Source organism: Cavia porcellus, unplaced genomic scaffold (assembly GCF_034190915.1).
Source record: "Cavia porcellus strain 051 isolate PalLab524CR breed Dunkin Hartley unplaced genomic scaffold, mCavPor4.1 scaffold_30, whole genome shotgun sequence".
NCBI classification, from domain to species: domain Eukaryota; kingdom Metazoa; phylum Chordata; class Mammalia; order Rodentia; family Caviidae; genus Cavia; species Cavia porcellus.
Genome location: NW_026947513.1, coordinates 46,009,538 through 46,034,909, shown reverse-complemented (window position 1 = coordinate 46,034,909; position 25,372 = coordinate 46,009,538). Strand labels below are relative to the sequence as shown.

The following is a 25,372-nucleotide window of genomic DNA, read 5'->3' as shown; positions in this document are numbered from 1 at the left end:
GGCATCTGAGATGAATATACACTTCTCAGATAAAGAAATATGAACAGCAAATAAATGTGACAAATGACATCATTGGTCATTCGAGAAAACAACACTGAAATTCTCACCCCAGAAAGAATGGCCACTATCAATAAATCAAGCAATAACAAATGCTGGAGAGACTGTGGGGAAAAAGGAACACTTCTCCACTGTTGGTGGAAATGCAGACTGATGCAACCACTGTGGAAATCAGTGTGGAGATTCCTTTTAAAACCAGCATTGGAGATACCATTCAGTCCAGCTATTCCCCTTCTGGGTATCTTCCCAAAAGAACCAAAAACATCATACCACAGTGATGTATGTGCACCCATGTTTATAGCAGCATAGTTTGCTATAGCCAGATCTTGGAAACAATTTAAATGCCCACTGACTGAGGAATGGCTAAAAAAGATGTGATATTTTCATACAATGTTGAGTACTCAGCCATAAAGGATAAACGGGAGACTTTTATAGGTAAATGGATGCCTGAGAACAGACTCATTAGTGAAATAAGACACACGTGTAAACATCATAGTTTATGTGTGAGAAGCTAAAAACCATGGATATGTGTATATATATGCACGTGTATATAAAAATAATAGTTAAGATAGTTATATTACTGATTTCTCTGAAGAGAAAGGTTTGTGTTGGTATTGTTTAAACAACTGAATGCAGACGTTTTGTGCTCTAGATGAATGATTTGGGGAGGGCAATGCGCAATGTATGTACCATTATTGCCCCAATTGATGTGTTTTGAAATTTTGTTGTAGTTTCTTTTTTTTCTAATCTTTGAAATAAAATGGATTTGGAAAAAAAAAGTTTCCATAGTAGGATCACTGTAATTTATGTAGTCCATTTTCGTCTTTATTAACTTTTTCCAAAAAAATAGAACAAATTTTTAGTCTAAAAAACATTTCAGAGTTTAATCTCAATATCATAGTTCATGAAATGGAAATTTATTTGTTGACAAATATTGAATTGTAGACAAATTCATTCAAACAAAACACAGAAAGCTGATATTAAGACAATTTAAATATTTATGATTATTACAGATCTGCAATTAAGTCCCCTTCAAAGCTCAGTGCATTTAGACTGGTTTGCCCCCTGAGCTACCAGATGTGACTAAGAAACCAAAAACAAAGACAGTATTTTAAAGGAAAGAAAGTTATAAAAATTTTTTAAAAAAAGGAAAGCTACAGTTTCAACACAGAAGTGATTCTCTTATTTCAAAAACTATATAAATATTTTCTAAAATGTAGAACACTAATGTTACGTTAAAAAACTATCACACACCTCAGCTTTTAAAAAATCAAGAAAAAAGACCTTTATTTAGGTACTCAAGACCGAGGATCAATCTATGCAAATTTTACAACTATTCACACAAGTAGTTTAGTGATGAGTACACTGCATTAATGGGAGCTTTTGAAATTTTATCCTAGTCCACAAACAATAATGCTTTGTGAAACATATGAAGGAGGGTCATTTTTATCAGTCATTTCTTTGAATGAAGAAAAAAAGGCAAAATCCTACAACATAAAGCAAACTATCAAACAAAGAGTTCTCAAAGTAGAAAGGTGTCTTTTTATTTTAAATAGTGGGCTGCCCAATCGACCTAGACCACAGAGAAAGCAGAATGAGCAGGGCATAAGGTGGGAGCACACAGACTGCACTGCCAAGAGACACCCAACTTGGCTTCAGGTTCTCCTCTGACTTCTCACCAAGAATAGAGACAGACGGTTCGTTCTGAGTACAGGACTAAGAAGTAACACGGAAAAACATCACTCATATTCCACTAGCATAGCCTATAAAAAAAGGAAGGAATTTTAGGGGTAACTATACATCCTCCTCAAGCAATAAGAGCAATCACAGTTTAAAAATAACCTTTTAACTATAGTAAAAATACTCCCTTCCAAAACAATAGTCTGAGAAGGAAAAACCAGGTAGCTATTTCAAGTTTCATGTAGATTAAATATATTCATGTAACAACTTTTCAACTACCTTTTAAGTACAGAAAAATTTTTTCCTTAATCCTCCAAAAATCTCATGTGGAAGAAGGAATGACATCACCCATATTGCATATTGAAAAAAACAAAGTAGAGATTAAATGATTTATAAAATAGGTTATGCTGTTACCGTACTGGGAACAAAGCCTAACTGGTTCCTCCACAAGTACGTTACAGATACATCAATATCAATGAAGTCATTAAATACTAAACCTGGTCTTAGCTTCTTCATAAATTAGTGGAATGGGAGGTACTTGATAAAAAACACTTGAATCCACAGGGCCCAGCGGTCTAACAAAGTGGTAGCATGCTTACATACCATGCATGAGGCCCTAAGTTTGATTCCTAGCACCTTTAAAAAGAAAAAGAAAAAAATTCTGAATCCTTATTCTAGAATTCCTTAAATTCTGTTTTTCAACTATTAACAAGTATAATAATTTAGTTTCCCGTTAAGAAACTGGTCTCCAGTGAGGTGAAAAGCACTGTGAGAAAATAATAAAGGGGAAAGACAGGAAGCTGGGTCTTTTATAATGTCACCGAGTCACTGTTCTGATTCTGGAACCATCTACCTCCAGATTTCCCATTGTGAGAGATAATCGTCTGACTTTTTAAGTGAAAGGAGAAAGAGAGGAAACAAAAGAGAAATAAGTCACAAAGTTTTACATAGGATTCACAAAAATATGTTCTTTTTCCTGGAACACAAATGGTTGAAAACTTGAGCTTTCTCAAGACCCTGGTACGAATACTGAGCTATAAAGACACACAAAGCAGAAGCTTCTGGAAATATCTGTTGCCTGTAGTCTTCTGCAAGATCACAAAGTACTCAAAAATTCTTTGACCTAAAGAAAGGAAAAAAAATATTAACATATAGCCTTGACAAATTTGGGGTACTAATATTCATCTTCACTTGGCAGCGTGCGTCTTCACTTGAAGACCCCAACTGTATAACTATGACAACACCATAGCATTTATCATATTTTCCACAGGAATATTACCAAATACTTCAGCAGTAAAAGGAATGACTTATCAATTCATGACAAGAGCTATTTAATTTATATCTAAGACTGATACAGTCCTAAAACAGCTGTAACTCAAGAGGGCTTAAAGAGAAGGGAGAGTTGGGAAGTGGCGGGGGGGTAGGGGGGATCAAGTTATATCATGTACAGGTACAAACTCTCTTTGATGAGTGTGACTGCTATGTATATCTAAAATATACCAACACATTTCTAATTAAAATAAAACAGCCATACCTCTCGTTTTACAATCTATTCAAATATCATACATCAGTAGTACATGCAGCTTTAAAACCGACAATAACTACTAGAGTTTAAACAACTTTGCAGACTAGACCTGAAGATTCACAATGTTCCTAAGCCACAAATTTCAATCATAATCTCTACAAGGAAGGTGTGTGGGGGAAAGCTAGTCACGTAAGTTGTGACTGAACCTAGCCAAATGACCAACACACAAAGCAAGACTCTTACAAAGCAATTACCCTGAAAAGACAAAGGTTACTGCCTTGTGCAACTGACAGTTGTCTGTTAGTACAATGACAACTTTATTTATTTTAATAAGTTTATCAGTGAATTCTATTCTATATTTTAAGGGCATTCATAAAAAAAAGTCATTTGACATGTCAATTTTCTAGATATGCTGTACACAATGGAGAAAACAACCACATAGTTTTATAGTGATATAAAATGCTGAGATTTTGAAAATATTCAAATATATTCCTTACAAATGGATGGCAACACCTTACTATCATAAATAGCAGACATTTTGTAAAAGGACAAAGAAAAAAATCAAGATTCTCTCAAAACTCAACAAAAACTTAAGGCTCTTGTTGAGACCTTAGTTAATTAACATAGGTACAAAGATATCCGTTACATAGTTCTCTTTACCACTGTCTCAAATGTTCATCAAGATTCTCTACCTATGCCTTTATCAATATGGCATCACCCAGAATGATCTACTCCCCACTATTTGAGAAGTAATTTAATTTTGATTAAGATAATGACTCAATGCCTAACCAATTTCATTTATCTTTGACACTGTCCCAAACACAACTCAAAACTAAAATATTTATTCTCAAGACCTCAGCTAACAGTAAGAACCATAGCCTACAAGTTTAAATATATTCCATGTTGAAAATTATTTGTAAAAATAAATTTTTAGTTTATTAAGCTGTTAATTACTAAAGTTTATTATTAAAATATTTAGATAAGGGAGGAACAAAGCAGGGAAGAATATGAGAAAGAACGTATTTTTGTAATCATCTCTGTCTCACAGATAAAGAAAACAAAAGAATAAAATCTTTATCTTAGTTCAGGCCACAAAGGTGGAGTGAAAAGATTAGAATCTAAACTGTCTAGTCTTCATAGCTTTTAATCACCTCTTACTATAACTTTTGTAAGCTTTTCTGCCAGATAATTTTCTCACAAGTTAGAATACTTTTAGACAAAACAAATATTAGTTTATCTGTCTATCTCTACCTTTTCAACCAGACTTTCATGCTTGTCTTTAAAGTCTTCATTAACATCCAATGTTAAGATAGGCACCTCTTGTAGATACTCAAAGTTGGTTCTGTTTAAGAAAGAAATGAACAAAATCAGACAAGCCATAAACAACAACAACAACAATACATAAAAACTCTCTTGGCAGCCACCATGGGGGATGGGAAGAGAATCAAGAAGCCAAACCATGCCTTCCAGTGAGCCAGGAGACATGGCCGGGAGACAAGAACAACACCCCTACCCCACCCCAGTAAGCAATGGGCTGATTCACAAGTCAGGCTGAGATGATGGCAACTGAAGTAAAAAAGAAGATAAAAAGTAACGATGCTCGTATTGTTTGATTGACTTTGCAGGCCTAAAAATCTATTTGGAGGATGGTAATGTGCATAATCGCAACTTTGGGGGATTTCCATCTGTCTTTTTTTTTTTTTTTTTGAAATCTAATGTTTTGTTCTGTTTTACTGTTTTGTTTCATTCCTGTATCTGGTAACCTGAGCAACTATTTTGAAGATAACAATATGCAATATAACAACCACTGTTAAATTTCTATCATCTTGTTTTGAAAAACCTGTATAGCTGTTGTTGTTCTTTGTTGTTATTTTGCTTTTGGTTTTTGGTTTTTGTTTGATTCTTTGGTTTTTGCTCTTAAAAAAAAAAACTCCTTCTTACATCACTGGAAAATCAAAACACCACCAGTTTACACTAAAGTTACTTGCCACAAGTAATGCAACTGACAGCCCCTTCTCATGTGGATTGACTATATGTAAATAAAAATGTACTGTAGGTAAATGAAAAAATCTTAAGACACAATAGATGTGTAAAACCAGGCCCTGTAACACAATGCTCCTCAAAGAAAGAAATCATATAAAATGGAAATTGCATTTAAGAGTGAAGAGGGCTAAGGATGTAGCTCAGTGGCAGAGCAGCTGCTGGTATGCACGTGCTCAGATACTGCAATATCCAGGACAGACACCAAACCAAAACTCAGAGAAGTCATCTGAGGCTCCAAAGTGGCCCACGGTCACATGCTAAGGAGACTGCGTTTGAGCTACAAGCTGACTAATGACAGTCTATACAATGAACTCAATGACTATGCTGCACTATCTCACAGGCATGACCTAAGAAACAAATGTGAAATATAAACATTCCCATGTTTCTAGTAAATGTCTAAAACCACACACAGGTAAACACTATATGTAATATCCTGGTTCATTCGTATACATACAAATACAAATTTAACACCTCTTCTACACCAAAAGTGATTTTTTACAATTAGGTTAAGAATGTTTACTTTTCCATAGAAAGGAGGCACTTAGTAGCTTCTCTTTGGCAGATTGAATTCCAGCATCACTCACTCTTACGCGTTGGGACCATCGTGAAGTGAAGTAAGGGACACCTGACCACAAGCACAATGACACTGTGACAGCTGATCTGATACAGACACCACCACAAGTGACTCTCAGATGGCAGTACATACACGCTGGACAAGGTGCTGATTTATATCCTGGCTGCACCAGCACGACAGATCAGGGCAAGACAACACAGGATTTCATCACGCTACGACTACTACCATCAGAATGGTAAATAGTTTTTTTGTTTTGACAGGGAATTTCACTATATTGCCCAGATTAACTGGTTTCAAACTGCTAGGCTCAAGTGATCTTCCTGCCTCTACCTCCCAAGTAGTTAGGACTACAGATAAGCCCAGCTTGGTGAACAATTCAAAACATAAATTGTTTATTTCTGAAATCCCCCCCCCACTTTTTTTTGGTACCGAGGATCAAATTCACGACCTCGTACTTGCCAGGTAGGCACTTGTGCCACTGAGCTAAATACCTGGGCCCCCATTTCATATTTTCAGATGAAGGTTATTGTTGGTACCTGAATTGTGGAAAATGAAATTGTGGATAAAGGGGACTAACTGTATCCCAGTAATTGCTCCATGGAGTACTGACACATAATGTACACAGATACACTCTTACAACTTAAGTAAATCCATGTGTTAGGCTCTCCATACCACTAGGAGATACTAGTTACAAAACTCTGAAAAAAACCAAGATCTTATTGGACTTGAGACTCAAAATCCATACTAGGAGACATAAATAAATGGCTAAAAATTTTAAAAGTTACATGCTGCTATTCACAGCTTCCAAATGTTAGACTAAAAGCTAACAACAGGGTTCAGGACCAATGACATGGGGAAAACGCGGCTTACTTCAGTGTTCTGTGCAAGAGCCAGCTTTCATGCTTATAGTGCAGCTTCTCTAAGTACTCAAGAGGGATGCCTTGCTCTTCCGTTCTTCCTCGTAAATGTATCCTACTCAAGCATTTCTAGGAGTAGGAAAAATCAAAACGGAACAATTATTTGCTGTCTGAGGCCATCAAAATTTCTAGTTCCTTTTGTTGAACTAGCCAAAATATATTCATTCCTCCTAAAATACTAAAATGGTTGACTTTAACCTCCCTGTGCTTTTTCAGTAATTTTATCCTTTCCAAAAGAAACCAAAATAACTTAGTCTTCAGTATCCATACATAAAATATACTAACTAATGTAGGTTTGGTAGAAAGGCAAAGAAAAGTCCACTGAATATCTACTTAAAATTTTTAGAGGAAAGCTAACAATGTGTCAATTTGTCAATCTTGCTTTGTTGCTAACCAAACTTGAATGTAAAGTATCTGTGTTCCATTAATGTAAAATGCTAAAAGGCTGTGGTTCCTAACATGATGAAAGATCCAAACCACCACGACCAGAAAGAACTTTGGGGTGATCTACACCACCTGGCCCTTAGACTGCTGTGGCTTTTAAGCATTGCGGTATGGCTAGCAAGGCGATCATGGAACTGAATTTTAAAATTTTATTCAATTTTAGTAACTATAATAGGCATATTGGACAAATGGCTCTAGATTATTTCCTCCAGAAAGTAACAAATATATACAAAATTATGCACAATTTGTAGGAGTTTGTAGACCCTTAAAAATTCATTCATACATTCAATGATAAAAGGATCTCCAGGTAGAAAAGCATTTGGCTAGCATTCCCAGGACCCTCGGTTCAATCCCCAGAGCCATGAAGGAAGAAAAAAGAGCTTTCAGTCTGAATAACATGCGTTATTTATGTATCACAGCATATAAACTGTGTTTTAAAGTTCATACCATGAGATCAAAACATATTGTTTAATTTTTTAAAGTTTATTACCCCAAAAGACTTGGCATTAATCCTCTGTAAAATACTGCCCCTCACTTCAGACACACTTATTCCATCCTCCCTGCGCTTTCTGAAGCAGTTCTGGAAGTCTTTTTTCATGTCTTTAGTTGCACTGCCATAGCTGCCTCAAGGTCTTGAATGGTTCACAACATTTACCATTCATGGCCTTCTTGGTTTTAGGGAAGAGCCAGAAGTCACGAGTACCAGATTCCATGAGTAAGGAGAGTAAGAGGACACACCACAGCGTTTCAGGAGGCTGCTTTCCAGGAGAAGGCACTCAGCAGCAGCAGTCACCATATTTTTAGCACCCCATAAAGATACTCACGAGACAGGACCTCCAGAACACCTTCAGAGAGTGGCAGTGGTGACGGGGTAAGCGTGTGCAAGATGACGGGATTACTTTGTGAGGGATTAATGGCACCTGTGTCTTTTACTGTACTGAATTTTTAAAGTTGCATTCACCCATATATTTGGAGAAAAATTTATAATTGTCATTTCAAAAATCATTTAATCAAAAGATATAAATACAGATGAAATAAAACAGAAGTTTTGCTTTGGTTTTTTTTTTTTTTTTTTTTTTTTTTTTTTTTTGTCTTTTTCCTTTTTATCGGTACGGGGGATCGAACTCACGACTACCTGCTTGCAAGGCAGGCGCTTATGCCGCTGAGCTAAATCCCCAGCCCAGAAGTTTTGCTTTGTAAGATATTGACTGAAAATTTCCAAAAGAATGAACTCACTAGTATTCTTTATTTTCTTTTGTAACACTTGTACTCACTATTTATATAATTAAAAACAATTCTGAGGGCTCAAGGTCCCAAGTTCAATTCCCAGTATGAAAAAATTCAATACTTTTCAAGAATTTTAATGAACTTCCAAATTATTATAACCGCTAAATTCTGGCTTATTTTGACACAGGAAATGGAACAGAATCACACTAGCTTCTTTTCAAGTTTAGTTTCAATAGTAATACAGTATGCTAATATTGGCCCCAACCTATAACATTTACATTCATCAGACTCTACCACATAATTTACCAAAGGAACAGGAATAAAAATGTCAATGTAAGTATCAAAATCAGAAGCGTCCTATTAAATGTAAGGTCTTACTTATAAGACTTGTAAGTCTTATAAAAGGCATATACTTAATCTTCCCAGATTCACTGCATAATGTAATATATAACATTATATATTTCACCCACGGTAAAAGGTATCGTTTCAGGGAACCTTCCTGAGCCAGTCTCTATCGGTCTCTCTCTCAGCAGTGGGTATGGGAGTGCCGGGCCTCTGCCCTAACCTACTCCCCACTGCCCTTTTTTATTTCAAGCAGGGTCTCACTAATCACTAAGTTTCCCAGGCTGGGCTTGCAATTCCTTTGCTGATCATGCAGTAAATGTTTACCGAGCTCCACTGTGCACCCAAACTCTGTTCTAAGGACTGGAAATGCAACAGTGGTCAAAATACTCAACTCCCACACTGTGAAGCCTATAGTTCAGAAGTTGGATGAACATGTTCCTTAGTCTAGCTGTGACAGAGCGAGCCTGAAAAAGTTAGGAAGAAATAAAAATGAAAAATAAAACAGAACTGAGGAAGAACACACAAAAAGCCTCAAGGAGCAACTTAGGGTTAGAAAATAAGAGTATTTTTATATTCACAGTTATGAGTCTAGTGGCACAGAGATGAGGGCTGCTTTAGTACAGACCACTTTAAAGAGTTTTAAATATTAGTTTTTGTTTTGTTTTGTTTTGAATCGGTACTGGAAATTGAACTCACGACCATGCGCTTGCAAGGCAGGCTAAATCCCCCGCCCCTAAATATTAGTTTAAATTTTCAAAGGAGCAAACAGATTTTTACAGGGTCTTACCTCTGGAGCAGCTCGAAGATAAATTATTCCATCCAATTCGAGACTTTGGCCAAATTGGTTATTCATCCAGTCGTGCCAGTCTTGATATATTGTCCACTCTGTCTCATTCATGCAGTCAGATTCATACAAATTAGATGCAAAAATATATCTGAAAAAGTGTCTTCATTAATACACATATCATTTCAGAGAGAGAGAAAAAGAGAGGATGGATCTACTAAATGAACACAAACTCTCCTAAACCCCGTGCCAGACAGACCCTCAGTAGAAAACACCCAGGCCTCTTCACACACAGGAAAAGTGCTCTTAGCCAGCAGTTCTCAGACTCCTGCAGTCCTGAGACACATCCAGAGGTTCAGGAAGGCCAGAGTACTTTATGTGCTAATATATTTCAAGACAAAAAAAATTACAGACTAAATATGAGCACATAAATCTAGCTGTCTTTTATTAAGTCAGACATTAAAGAGAAGCAAAAATGTGAAGGAATGCTACTTGTCTCATTACCCTTTGTTCTGAGAAAATAACCCAACTTACTATCAAAAGTAGACTATCTATGTTAACAGGAATTTTTTTTTCTTTAAAACAGGGTCTCCCTAAGTTGTTCCGAATGGCCTTGAATTATGTACTTAGGCTGGTCCCCAATTCAGACTGGTGTCAAACTCAGGTTTACAACCTCAAGCTTCCAAGTGCTGAGATTACAGACCTCCACCATGCTGAGCTTCCATGCTAATGTCTAAGGACATAAATATCAGCCAGACATAAACTGCTTTGGACCTCTCAATAAACTTAAGAATAGAAAGGGGTCTTAAAGCCAAAAATCTCAGAATCCCTATTCTGAGCTACATTGGAGGTCAAAAGAATTCTGACATACACACAATTCTAAGGTCTCCTAAGAAATGTTTATCTCCTTGCTCCAGGTAAGAGTTTAGGGTATAGATTCAGTTTAACCAGAACAGATGAGAATTTTAAAAGCATTGGAGGAGGTAAAAAACTCTGCAAATTTAATTAAATGATCCCTTATTCTTTATAATTTCCAAGGAAGCTAGAGGTTATAAACGCTACAATTTATCAACACGATTTGTACCAGAAGGCCGAGAGTATTAAATGTCATTTCCTATCTTAAATACCCAACTCCTCCTTTAGAACTACTTGTGATCCCCAAGAAACAAAAAGTGAAAGACGCACAAAAAGAAAAAAGATGTTCAGTTCTAAGCCAAAGACTCCAGACAGCCAAATATATGCCACTTATATACCTGTCACTATACACAGATCGTTCAAAAAATAACACAGGTTTCTCTGCATCTTTGAGCTTGCCATTGAGAGAAGCCAGTTGCGCACGTATGCGACTGAGACAGGCGTATGACTGGAAGGTAAAAGACCATCGTTCTGGTTTTTCATACATCATCTGAAGAACATTCCCACCACTTTTCTGAGAGGTTGTCAGTTCCTAATTTGAATTTGCAAAAAAGAAACAAAAAGTAAGTTAATGATCAATAAAGTTATTTTAACTTTTTAAAGGTTCATAAACAGAAATCACACAAATAAATGCATCATGACTAGTAAAACCAAGACAATTAAATCCCTTTCCTTATTCTCTTTCCCAGTTTATTTTTCAGGTTACCTGAGGTTGAACAAATCTTTAGCTCTTTCTCAAGAAGTCACAAATGACCCATGGGAAAAATTATTTATCTGGCCCAAATGAAACAGTTTTACTTAGTAGCCATGTATGGTGGCTCATGACTATAATCCCAGCATTCAGGAAACTAAGGCAGAACTGCCACAAATTTGAGGCCACCAGAGGCTACACAGTGAGTTCAAAGCCAACCTGAATGGCATAGTATCAAAAAATAACAAAAAATTTTCAATTAGTTATCAATATTTAAAAGCTAAATGAAATTACTTGGATTTATATATTCCTTTTAAAAATGAAAAAGTCAAACAATATGGTGCTTGTATTTCCTCTTGGAAAAACTGGCTGTTAAGTCACACACACCTTCCTTAGGTGAGATGTATCTCCTCCAATTTTTCAGTCTGTAGCATTCCCTTTTGATTTCTTAAAAGATCCTGACTCAGAGTGACCCATGGTGGAACCACACCCCAGAGAGCCAATCTTTAGTTAAAAATATGCTCGAAATGCATTAACTACACAGAATCCACCCAAAATCGTGGCTCAGCAACACAGGACAGGAGAGATAGCTGCACCCCACAGGGTCCTGTGTCTGGTGTGGCTCACTGCTGCCACCCAGCACAGGAAGGTACCCTACTATATTCTGCTTGCCTGGGCAAAAGATCAAAAGTAAAGAACTGAAGTACAGTTTCCACTGAATGTGCATCACTTTTGTACCATCAGAAAGTCAAAAACATCATAAATGGAACCATCATACATCAGGGTAAGTGGGGACTGACTGCATTTGGTTAGCTGCCTGGCCCTTTTAAGCACTCAAATTTGTAACTCTGATCTTCTGATATAACAGAATGCATCCTAATTATTCTGCTAGAATAAGTTTTATTCTGTATAACTAATATTTAATAAAAATAATTATACATTTAAAAATTTTTCCTAGTTCTGTCCATCAAAAGGCCTATGTAAAATTATGGTGTCTAAATGATCCCTTCTAGCTTATGGTCTCTAAATTTTTTACTTGTACCGGGAATCAAACTCACAGCCTCACATTTGCCAAGCAGGAATTGTGCTGCTGAGCTATATCCCTGGCCCAATATTTTCCAATGAAAGTATTCTGCGCATGATTCTATGTCTGGAAAAGGAAATGTACAAGATGAGCTTCACATATCTTGTCTCAGTAAAAAATATAAGAAAACTATCAAAGACTACCCCGAATGGGTAAAGGGCAAAGGCATCAGTATAAAGGGGCTTCCATGGTCAGTGTGAACATTAAAAAAGAACGGAAGAGAAAATCTGTGAGTTATAATACTTAAAAACAACAAAAACAAAAATCACGTTCAAAAGGATACTAAGGCACTACATGACTTTCTGAAAAATCATACATGAAGAGAAACAAAAGATGACAAGCATTTTATTCTAGCTTTTTCTGTAGACACGTTCTATGGATAATGGACTAGATGGAAAAGGGTCTTTTTACTAATTCTAATAAATTCAGAAAACTTGAGAAAAAATACCACCTTTACAGCACCTAATGATATATTAGATTGAGGTAGTAATTAGTAATAGATACTAAAGTCATTAGCAAAATGTTGACCAATTTCTGTTTCTTTTTTTGAGACAAGTGTCTCTAGATTGCAGTGCAGGCCCTGGCTCAAAGGATCCTCTCCTTTAACCATGGATGAGAACAGGGATTAAAAAGACCTCTCAATCTGATAAAAGCTAGTTATGACCAACCTACTGCCAACTTCCTATTACATGGAAACTAAAATTTTGCATTCTAAAATAAAGAGCAAGACAAGATGTTTGCTATCACCACTCCTATTAAATACAGTTCTCAAAACATCAGCCAGAAAAATCAGGCAAGAGAAAAAGGATAGATAGAGGAAAGAAGAAAGTCAAATTATCATTCTTTGCAGATAACATGATCCTCTACATAGAAGACCATAAAATTCAACAAAAGACTCCTAGAATTAATAACCAAATTCAGCAATGTAACAGTACACAAAGTTACACAAATATTCATAACATTCCTGTAGACCAATAATAAATTCAACAACAATGAAATTAAGAAGACCGTATCTTTCATGCTAGAATAAGGAAAAAATAAATATTTAGAAATTAACCTATCCAAGGAATTCAAAGATCGCTACAGTGAAGACTCTAGTTCTCTCTTTTTGGGTTAGGTCCTTGTCTGATTTGGAACCAAGATTATGCTAGCTGTTGGATCAGAAATGACTTTGGAAGTACTTTTTCCCTTCTGATTTAATACAGAGTTTGAGAAGTCAGATCTTCCTTAAAATTTTTGTCAAGTGTATCAATGAATCCATCAGCATTTCTTAGCTTTTTTTTTTTTTTAATCACTTCTTCAGTTTCTTTTCCTTATACTGGATTATTTAGAGGTTTTAATTATTCTTGGTTCAGCTTTGGTAGTTCTAATATATCTAGGAATCTATTCATTTCTTCTGAATTCTCCATTTTATTAGAGTACAGGTTCTCAAAGTAATTCCTAATTATGTTCTGGATTTTCAGCAACAATTGTTGTGATTTTGCATTTTTGGTCTTTTCTTTGTTTCAATAAGATAGGGTGGGGGTTTCTCTAACTTGTTTATTCTTTGAAAGAACCAGCTCTTCAGTTCATTGATTTTTTTGTATTGTTGTTTGAATCTCAATTTCATTAATCTCCTCTGTTCTTTATAATGTCCTTTATACTAGCCCTGAGTTTAGTGACATGCATGTCTGTGTCCCACGACATGAGGCAGATGTCCTTGTAATGTTGAAACTGAGCCATCCCTTCAAGTGTCACAGCCTAACTTTTGCCCTACAGATCTCGGGTCTCCCAAGGGTTTCTCTATCACGCTCTGAAGAAGCTCTGTCATGTCATCTTCATCTGTACAAAATAAAGACTCAATGAAAAGAGTTTTCTAAATCTACAAATTCTATTAAACAGCATCTAAAAATTATTCTTTTATGCCATTTGACACATAGTAAGGACTGCTTTAAAGGAACTAAAGAAGTGGTTTATTCTGAGCCAACTGAATGATATGGCCCAGAAGCATGGATTTAGGTTGCCTCAAATGACAGGTCTGCCAGGAAGGAGCTTTCACAGACACACAACACAGAGAGCGTGTGTGACCAACACATTGGCGGGAGCATGCAGGCAACGGTAAGGCTGGGAGCTCTCCCACAAGTTTTAGACATTACACCATTCTTCCTTCAAGTTGGTGGGAGCTGGAAGTCTGAGCTCAGTGACAGCTTCCTCTATGTTTTTGTTTTCCTGCAAGTGCTGGGGACGAAGGCATTCTGTATGCTAGGCAAGCACTAAACCTCTAAGCTACACCCCTAGCTCCATTCCAAAAGTTTTTCCTAATAGTCATAAGTCATAAGTCAGATACAGAGGTTTAAAGTAAAACAACTCTTACCTGGATTCCAATAGACCAAGAAAACACTGGCTTCCATCCAACCTATAACTTTAATGTACACTAATACAAAAATCCTCAACAAGATACTGACAAGGAGAATGTAACAAATCACCATAGAAAGGAAATCAGAAAACAGTCATGCCCTGTTCCTGTACAGGGAGGACCAATAATAGTGAGAATGGCCACATTTTCATTTTAATCTCAATCAAAATACCAAAAGCATTCCTCACAGAATGTAAGAAAACAATCCTAAAGTTCATCTAGAACCAGAAGAGAATGAGACTAGCAAAAGCAATCCTGGACAACAAAACCAAAGCAGGAAGAAGCATCACAATCCCAGACTTCAAATTATACTACAAAACTGCAGCATGGTACAGGCACAAAAACAGACAAAAAAAGAAGACACAGAAACCACTCCAGGAACGGTCAGCTATCTGATCTTCGATAAAGGAGCCAAAAACATTCTCTGGGGGAAAGATAATCTCTTTCATAAATGATGCTAAGAAAACTGGTATGTATATAAATATTAATCTCGATCACCTCACCACTATGTACTGAACTAAAACCAAAATGATCAAGATGTAAAAGTGAAAACAATCTGCTGAGAGAGAAAGTAGATAAACTATTCCCAAGCACAGTAGTTCATGCTGTAATCCCAGTACTCAGGAGATTGAGGCAGGAGGATCACTTCGAGTTCAAGGCCAGCCTGGGCTATATAGTAAACTCAAGGCCTGCCTGAACCCTGTCTCAAAAAAAAAAAAGGTAAAGTTCTTGAAGACATGGGCATAGGCAAGGACTTTCTAAACAGAACCCCAAAAACACAAGAAATAGTACCAACAATCAACAAATTAGATCATATCAAACTAAAAAGCTTCTGCACAACAAAGGAAGTAACATGGTGAAAAGATGACCTACAGAATGGGAAAAAAGTTGTTACTACCTCTTAAACAGAGGGCTAATAGCTATAATACATAGAATCAAAAAAATCAGACCCACTTGCCAAATAAAAGATCTAATCAAAAATGGACAATTAAAATGAATTGACATTTCTTAGAAGTACAAATGGCCAATAAAGATGTGGAAAAAAATGTTCAACACCTCTGGCCATTCAAGAACTGTGTATGAAATCGCCTGCATTGAAATTCTGAACTGAAAAACTGAAATTCCACCTTACTCCATAAAGTATGTAAACAAGAAATCAAATAATAACAAGTGCTAGCAAGGCTGTGGGGAAGAGAACACTTCTACTTTGTTGGTAGGAATATAAGCTGGTGTAACCACTACAGAAATCAGTGTAGAATTTCTCAAAATACTAAAAATAGAAATCCCACCTGACCCAGCAATTCCCTTTCTAGGTATCTTTTCAAAAACAGTGAAAGTCATCATATTACAATGATGTATGCATGCTCATGTTTATAACAAACAAATCATAATAGTTAAATCTTGGAAGCAGCCTGTATGTCCATCAGCAGATAAATAGATAAAGAAAATGTATTTATACACAATGAGGTACTACATAATGAGACCCTGTCTCAAAAAAAAAAAAGGTAAAGTTCTTGAAGACAGAGGCATAGGTGAGGATTTTCTGGACAGAACCCCAATGGCACACTGATAAAGGACAAACCTGAGTCATCTGTAAGAAAATGGATGCATCTTGAGACCATTAGGTTAACTGAAATAAATCTGACACACAAACTTAAGTATCATACGGTTTCTCTTAAACCCAAAGTATAATTAAGTTAATGAAAAAAGTAGAAGATAGATAACAAGAAATAGCTTTTACAAAAGAGAACCCAGAGATGGATGGGAGCAAGGGATGAAAAAAGAATTAAGACACGTTATACACATGCAGCTTTCCATGATGACCACAATCACTGCATACTGTAAACAAGTACTAACAAAATAATTTTTTTAAAAAATGAAGTTATTATTAGAAAAAAACATTACTGTCTTAGTTACTTTTTCTCATGGCTGAGAAAAATACCTAACACCTAAATCAAAGGAGGAAAACTTAGACAGATGTGGTGCACACCTGTAATCCCAGCACTCAGGAGGCTGAGGCAGGAGGATCACTGTGAGTTTGAGACCAGCCTGGGCTACAAAGTGAGCTCAAGGTCAGCCTGAATTGCATAGCAAGACCCTGTCTCAAAAAGACCAAAAAAAAAAAGGAGGAAGACTTTATTCAGCTCACAGTTTGTAGAGGTTTCGGTCCATAGCTGGCTCTAAAGCAGGGTGGCAGGGCAGAGGGGCATCACAGAGAAATGGTCCATGGCAGGCAGAAGACAGAAGGCAGGAGGCATCAAGCTACAAGCAACCAACTACAGTAACTCGCAGCAAGTCTCTTTCTGTCCCTTCTATCCAGGCTACCCACTCTTAGGGCAGACAGCACCCGACACCCTTAATCCTCGTGTTGCACCATAAATCAGTCACACACTCTAGATCCAGACACCTCTGAAAAAGCTCCACTTATGACTACATGAGGCTTTGGGGAGACATCTAAATACAAGTTATAACAATTATGTATTTTATTTTCCTATTCTACTAAGCACTGAATTTTCAAATCAATCTAACGACTAGTTTTATGTATGAAAAGAAATCAGTGATCATAATCGCACAAGCCTCTGTTCTCTATTATGTCACATATGCATGTTTAAGCCTCTTTGATCTTAGCTGGGCATGGTGGCACACCACATGTAATCCCAGCACATGGGAGGCTGAGATGGGAAGACCATTGTAAACTCAAGACCAGCCTGAGTTACAAAGTGAGTTCAAGCCAGTGTGAACTGCACAGTGAGATCATGTCTCCAAAAGACAAAAAAAAAAAAGCCTCTTTGTTCCAATACAGTTCAACTGCTCAGTGGAATAGTGCCTGTCTGGCAAGTGCCAAGTCCTGAGTTCAATTGCTGGTACCAAAAAATAAAAATAAAATAAAATAAAGGATCTTATACCTTTCATTTTCAGCTCTGATAGATCTTTTAGTTTTTCTATCTCTTCTTTTAATGTACAGTCTTAACAGTTCCTTTCTTACCAGCTCCTTCTAATAAGAACATAATTTTATTAGATTTCTGTGTGGAAACGTCCTGTGAATAAACCACATTAATGAAAAACCTTCCTAACCTCAGTTTTGGCCATTCAAACAACCTGTCTCCTACCTTATTTTTCAGCCATTTGTGTATCCTTTACCCCATGCTTTCAAGTTCTACAGGTACTGCCTCTCCAAAGGACGGACAGCAGTTAAATCTGTTTGGTAAGTGTGTTCTCCCCGTTCTTCCCAGGCTCCCTTGGAACTCGCTGTGGCCATGTGACTTGGTTTTCACCAATGACAGTGGAGCAGTATAGCACTTCAAGGGCTGACCCACACAAACCTCTCAAGCACAATTATTTTATCTCTGTTGACCAGCTGGAAGCAAAGGACACCAGTGCCTAGAGCAGCAGCTATCAACTTCAGTTCTAGAACAGAGGCCCTCAACACAGTCACCACAACAACTGCAGTGGTGGTGCCACAAGGCTATGATCCAGCAGTCTGGGGCTGAGTCAGCAGAATCAAGTCAGCCTGGGCAGCTTAGTAACTTAGTGATACCTGTCTCAAAGCAAATTTAAAAACTTAAAAAGGGCTGAGGCTGTAGGTCAGCGCAAAGGGCCTCAGTCCAGTCTCCAGCAATATGCACACGCACACACGCGCACATGCACATGCATGCACACAGACACACGCCTGGAACAGACCTATTACATCAGAAGTGGACAAGGTGCACATCTGTAGCCCCAAGTCTTCCCAAGGGTCCTAATGACCATGAACATTAAATCACTGGCCATGACTGAGAAGGCGGTAGGTCATGAATCCCTCCACTGTCTGCCACCCATCAAGCAACATGCTGTACTGCTCTCTGACAGAAAACACTTTCAGCGTCTTGACCCATGGATTTATAGTATGTTATAACAGCAAGTGCTACCTTGAATTCACCTGGACTGAATGTGGGGCAGGTTATTTCACTTGAAAACACAGATCCCTTATCCACGAAGGGGACTGCAAGTGTCTCACGCTTTAGAATGTTTTGTACTTTGAATATCTGCACATACATTATGAGATATCTTAGAAATGAGAACAAAGTCTAAAAACAAAATTCATTTGTTGCATACGTCCATTATACACATAACTCATTGTCTTGTTACATGATGAACGTAAATTCGAAACTTTTTCTGAAGCCAGAATAATTCAACAAAGATGACAAAAACCAAAGATATTTGGTTTTTTGTTTGTTTGTTTTTGAGACAGGGTCTTGCTATGTAGCTTAGACTGGCCCCATTACATAGCCCACGCTGGCCTCACACTCATAGCAATCCTCCTGCCTCAGCCTCCCAAGCACTGAAATTACAGGCATGCACCACCACATCTAGTGAAAACAAGTTATTTGGTAATAAACACCACTATTTTCAATTCCTCAGCTACATATTCAAAATATGGATTTAATTTGCTATATGTTATTAATTGTAATTATACATAGTTTCTTTTTGATTTTTTGAGAAAGGGTTTCACTATGTAGCCCATGCTGGACTCGAACTTGGAATCCTCCTGTTTCAGTCTCCCAAGTGCTGGGATTACAAGCATGTTCCACAACAATCACCTTGTAATTTTAACTATAATATTTTCTTTTTCAGTGTTAATTTCCATTTTTAAAATCTGAGTTCTCTATCTTATGTCCTTTCAAACACATACCTTTTCATTTCTATAGACGTATATTTTTAAAACTATAGCGAAAGATATTTTGTTAGATGAAGTAAACATAAGGACGAATATTATCACTCCACTTCTGTGAGGTATCTGAAGTTATCAGACTCACACAAGTAGAATGGCAATGACCAAAGGAGGGAACAGGGGACAAAGCGAGCCACTGGATTGGTACAGTTTCGGTTTTAAAAGTTGCAAAGGTTCTGGAGATCCATTTCACAACAATGTACATATACTTAACGTTAATAAACCGTATATTTACAAAATAGGTGGTATATTTTATGTTTTTTAATCACAAAAAATTAATAAAATCCAGGAATGAGGGCTCTATAATTCCAGCACTCAGGAGTCTGAGGCACAGGGTCACTGTGAGCTCAAGGCCAGCCTTGACTATATAGTGGGACTCTGCCTCAAACAGGAAAAATAATAATAATAATAATAGTAAATATCACACATGTTCTCTAGTTGAATTTCTCAGTAAATATAATCTCTTGCTCAAAGCAATTCCAGAGTCTACTATATTAAAGACCTCAAAGGCTCATTCTGGCTTATCACCTGTTTATAAAAATAATAATGTTAATGCTAAAAATAATTAAAACTGAAGCAAAAATCTGTAATAGAATTTTACAGGTATGATACTTCTGGAGAGCAATTAACTAAAATCTGTACTTTTTGGTCCAATTAATTCAACTTTCAGAAACCTTTATTTGGCTCTAACTCATATCCACTGTCACTTCATGACAGAATTTTTCACCATTTTACAGGAAGAATAGATTATTGCTAAAATGAGTGAAAAATATAAAGATACAAAAATAAAAGAAAAAATATGCTATTTTTTCTCAGCCAAGTATATTTCATACCTTCTCTCTGTTACTCATTTCTCAGTGGCTTCTTGGTGATAAATAACATACATGCTAATGAGCCAGACTCAGTCTCCCAAAAAGTATGCATATTTCAAAATACCATGTTACATACTATATATGTTTTATTTCTCAATTTTTTTTAACTTTTAAAAACTAAAACTGCACTTCACAAATGATAACAGTAATCTGCCTAAAGAATTTAGATCACTGAAAAATAGAGCAGCCTCCCTAAGGGTGTGTATCTCAAAAATAAACTAAAAGACAGTAATTACATAAATGCTTTAGACCTAAACAACATAAATTACCAACTAAAGAATGCTATTTTTCTTTAAATCTTTAATATGAAGATTGATAATCAGCTAAGCGGTAGGTTTTAAACATCATCTTTGGGCCAGGAATTTGGCTCAGTAACACAAGTGGCTGCGTGGCCAGCACAAGGTGATGAATTCAATTCCCAGCAACAGAAAAAAAAAAAAAAATCATCTTTACCAGAGGAGAGGCAAGAGGAAAGGAGACTACACAATCTTTTAAATACTTTGTTTCTTGCTATTTTACCAATTAGTGGTGGCATATCAGTAGTACAGCAACATTTCAGCCACTAGGTGGCGAGGACAGGGGGAGGCCAAAATAAAAAGGAAAGGAACTAAGCTTGTGGGTACATACTTAGTTAAGCGCAGAGTAAGAGGCATCAATAGACCAGATCCAGTCCTACCCCTGTGAGTACAATCAAGTGGGTAACATCTAAAGCAGGAATGGCCAGGGCTGGGCACTGCTCACTGTTCACAGCATTCTAAAAAAGCCAAGATTTAGACAGTGTGCCATTCACAGTATAATTCCAAGACACAATCAGGGATAGGTTTGGGAAAGAAGGTCCCAGGATAAAGAAAAACCCACATCCTGAGTTTAGTGGAGGTCAGAAACAAAAAAGGAAAACATCTGAAGATATGGGGGAGCTAGCCACCTGTCTACCCCTCGCTTTCTCCCTCTTAGCCCTGAAATACTGTTCCCACACGGTCAGAAACTCTGCATGAAAGGGTGGGAAAAGTGCCAGTGCAACAGCCCTCAGTACACTCAAACAAATTAAAGCTACCCTCCAGGAATTTGCCTCAATATTCTGTAAGGATAATCACACTGTACCATCATTAAGACTGGATTGCAGTGAATGACTGATGAAAGAGTATCTTGTCCTAAGCAAGTTATAAAGAAAAGCCAGTTTGAAACTCTGATTCTAGTACATGGAAAGAAAATGGCCCAGTCCACTAACATCAGTGTAAAGCCTTAAAGTCTTAAAATGAAGACAGATATATCTATGTGTCACTGCCTAACATCAGTCATTAGCGTAATCTAACTCTCTGCAAGCTGCAAGCTGCAAGGTCAATATCTTTCCAAATGTACTGATACAATGCTTTTCAACCTCTCCTCTGACAACATAACCCAAGGGCTCAGTAATGATGAGGTCACTGGGTTACCTAGGGCAATGATTTTTAACTAGGAGACATCACACATATCTGAACGCTGGTTTAAGAAGCTATGACTGGAAAAAGACAAATAGGAATTTCTAGAATGATGACAGTGTTCATTTCTTGACCTGGATAATGGTTATAAAGACACTAACTTTAAAACTGTTCTGCCAAGCATGGTGGCACACATCTATAATTCTAGCACTTGGGACACTGAACCAAATGGGTCATCTCAGATTCAAAGCCAGGCTGGGCTACGTAGTAAGGCAGATGGTATCTCAAAAAAACAAAAAACAACCACAAAAAGTGTTCTTCAACCTATATACAGGTTTCATGCAATCTTCTACAGCTACATCACATCAATCAAAAATGATGAATGAAAAGAAAACAAAATTTTTTTTGGTACAGGGAATTGAACTCAGGACCTTGCTAGGTAGGCACTATTCTACTAGGCTATATCCCCAGCCCTCAATTTCTTAAGAAAATGTGATCATAGCTGGGTGTAGTGGCTCACACCTATAATCCCAGCACTTAATCCCCCAGCTGAGGCAGGAGGATCACCTAGAGTTCAAGGCCAGCCTGGGCTACCTAAGTGAGTTCATGACTCGAACTACATAGTAAGGTATCTCAAAAAAGACCAAAAAAAGAAAATCTCTAGAAAATGAAATTTAACTTTTATTCCCTTCCTTTTTCACTTTCAATGCAATATACACATATGCTGGAAAATGAAACTTGGTGCCTGGAATCAAAGTCTAGTAAGAGGGGCCCAGGGTTTAGCACAGCGGCATAAGTGCCTGCCTGGCAAGCAAGTGGTCATGTGTTCGATCCCTAGTACCAAAAAAAACAAAGTCTAGTAAAAATGGTGCTATAACACAAAGAAATGAAGGGAAAATGATTTTTCCTATGACAAAAGGCTTGACAAGACAAAGTACAAAAAATTTAGTTACTGGTGATTGTTTTTGTTTCTTTGTTTTAAAACAAAATGTAAAAAGCCACAAGAAATTTAACTTGCATTTTAACTTATAAAAACTCTATTAGTGTCTCTTTTTGTTTTGAGACAGGGTCTCACTATGCAGTTCGAATTGGCCTTGAACTCACTTTGTAGCCCGGGCTGATCTCAAACTCACAACCATCTTCCTGCTTCAGTCTATCGAGTTCTGGGATTACAGGCATGTACCACCACATCTGGCTTTATCAGTGCTTTTAAAAAGCTCTTGAAACTTTACTTATCTTGTGCATGAATCTTAAATGCATCTTTATATACGTGTGTACATACATACACCCAGATAAAGATTCAAACTTAAAGCCAGATCTGAGTTTTACTGGAAGAGGGGGGAAAGCCACGCAGTTAAATATGCTGCTCCTCTAATCTAAAAGGTTTTTATTTTGTTCACTTAAATTTTGTTTTCATACCTCAAATTCATCCTGAGTGCTCTGAACGTTGCACCATCTGGCAACAGGCTCAGGAACCACCACCCAGTCCTCGCAGACTTGTTTCAGGATATTTACGAACGTTGACTTCCCCGCAGCTGGTGCAGGAGGAAAGCAAAATTGAGAAAAAAAGTCAGGAAAAGAAAAACCAGACAATCAACTGCCTTTCAAAAGATACAGAACAGCAGACAATACAAAACAAGAAAAGTAAGACCAAATTTCAACCCCTATACTTTCTCCCCTTCCCTCTCTCTGCTAAGTGAAAACCAAGAGGGGCCTTCCAAGTGTATGCAGCACACGTTTATTGTTTTCAGCTTAGTAAACCCATGGAATTAAACCAGAGGCATTAAGAACCTGGTGAGATTTTAGGAAACAGCAGAGGAACAATGCTCCCAGCCCTCACAGAAAGAATCCTCTGGGAAGTACTGCACTAGCTGTGTAGATTTGGCTAAGTCCCGAACATCTGTTTCCTCGTAACACCAGGAAGAGAGCAGTACTTCTTCAAGGCAAGTGTGTGAGAACTGGTAAGCCATCACTAAGGTGGCAGGCATTCCAGGCTCCTGCATTTTCAAACACTGCCTCTCTATTTTAGCCTACAATGATGCTCAGTCCTTTTGCACCAGGCGAAGTTCAAATTCTAGAAAAAGCAGAGGAACTGCAAAGTAGTCATCTACAAAGATTATTTTGTCAAATAATAGCTTATTTGGATCTGGCAAGTAAGGTGGAAGGGGCAAGAACAGTATAAGAGCGATAAAAAACAACAATTGGCAAAGCTTCAAAAGTAAGGAAGGGGGGACAGTGGAACTGACCTTCAGAGTTTCTCATAGAAAATCAAGAATCTACAGATATATGGGAAATTTCAAGCCTATCCAGTCACCAATTTCAAGTGTCTTTCAGTGTTGGTATTTGAAGATAACACAACTGCATTTTGTGTAGCAAATGACTGCTCTGGAAGCAGTTAAAACAAACTGGAGGTGGAATGACACATTAGAAACTTACTAGCCAGGCATGGCGATGCAAACCTGTAATCCCAGCATTATGGAAACTAAAACAGGAGGATGGCTGTGAGCTGGAGGCCAGCCTGAAGTACATAGTGAGAGCCTGCCTCAAAAAACCAAGAAAGAAACAAACAAACAAACAAAAAATTATATCACGAGCTGAAATTAAAGATGCTCGGAGAAAAAAGGATTTCTAGATATGATATGTTGCCTAACGGATTTGAGAAAGGGGATTATCCACTGTAGTTCTGATCTGGGGTTTCTCCATTTCAATTCCCCTTTAAGCTAGTGTCTCCTGCTGATACATGGTGTCTACCCTCCAGGAAACTGCGAGGAATCATACTAGTAAACACGCATCCCCCAAAAACCTAAGAGGAAATAAGGGCCTTTCCCACCAGTGACTGTAAACTGGAGCAATAAAATAGATCCTCTCTGAAGCAGTCTGGCTTTCTTGCATTCCAACTGCTTAAAGCGCCGGCTCGGCTTGCCTTTTCAACGAAGCAACACTGCTTTGAATGTGCTAAGAATGACATACCGTTTGCTGTAACGCATGACTGGCAAGTACCCATGCTACATATAGCCAAAACTGTAAAAATTCTATCAAAACAGGAAGCGTCAATAGTAGGTTTCCTGTAGTAGGACATATACAAAAATAGGGATCATGTTCATCCTGCCAGGGTGCAGGCGCCTAGGAGGGTGAAGAACTAACGCGACCGCGGCCTAGGGCCACTCAGCGTCTACTTGGAGGTGGGGACCAGCAGAAGCCTCCTTTCTTGCACCTGACGTATGTGGTACTTTCACTAACAGTCACTAAAGCTGGAAGCGACCCCACAGGTGTCTAACTAGGACACACCGTGGCGTATCCAAGCGACCGACACGACTCGCCGACCACGGGGGCAGTGCGGCACCGGAGCAGCTCCCCACAGCCCCGCCTGGCGCGCTCCTTACCGATGTTGCCTTCCACGGAGACCTTCTTCACACGGGCGCCCTCGCCGCCGGGGGCAGGGGACGGGCAGACTCTCTTGGGCGGGGTGGCCATCCGTGAGGCTAGCAGAGGCTAGCGCGCGGAACCGCTCCTGGGACTCTCAGCTCCACCGCCCGGTTTGACTTTGGCGCGCGTTGGCCGCTCCGACGGGGCGGGCCTTGCGCGGCCCCGCCCACCGCGCGCCTTCACCAGCGTCCGCGCGCGCGAGTGCGTGCGTGCGTGCATACGTGCGTGGTCACGTTGGGTCCCTGGGCCGACGGGCCGCAGAGG

At 38.0% G+C, this 25,372-nt stretch overlaps 1 protein-coding gene across 2 annotated transcripts; it reads right to left on the bottom strand.

The window, feature by feature from the left end:
- Positions 1-860: 860 nt before the first annotated feature.
- On the bottom strand, positions 861-25,281 carry Dck (deoxycytidine kinase). 2 transcript variants are annotated; one of them, XM_063240557.1, is made up of 7 exons: positions 25,066-25,281; positions 23,102-23,217; positions 10,850-11,043; positions 9,600-9,759; positions 6,750-6,865; positions 4,514-4,604; positions 861-2,860 (listed from the first exon to the last, which is right to left on the bottom strand). In XM_063240557.1, exons 1-7 carry the CDS (start codon positions 25,154-25,156, stop codon positions 2,834-2,836), a joined length of 795 nt encoding a protein of 264 aa, XP_063096627.1. In that variant the 5' UTR covers positions 25,157-25,281; the 3' UTR covers positions 861-2,833. The 2 variants fall into 2 exon arrangements, with proteins under 2 accessions (XP_063096627.1, XP_003467597.1); XM_003467549.5 differs by having other exon boundaries at positions 9,600-9,747; positions 25,066-25,275.
- Between the last annotated feature and the right edge of the window lie 91 nt (positions 25,282-25,372).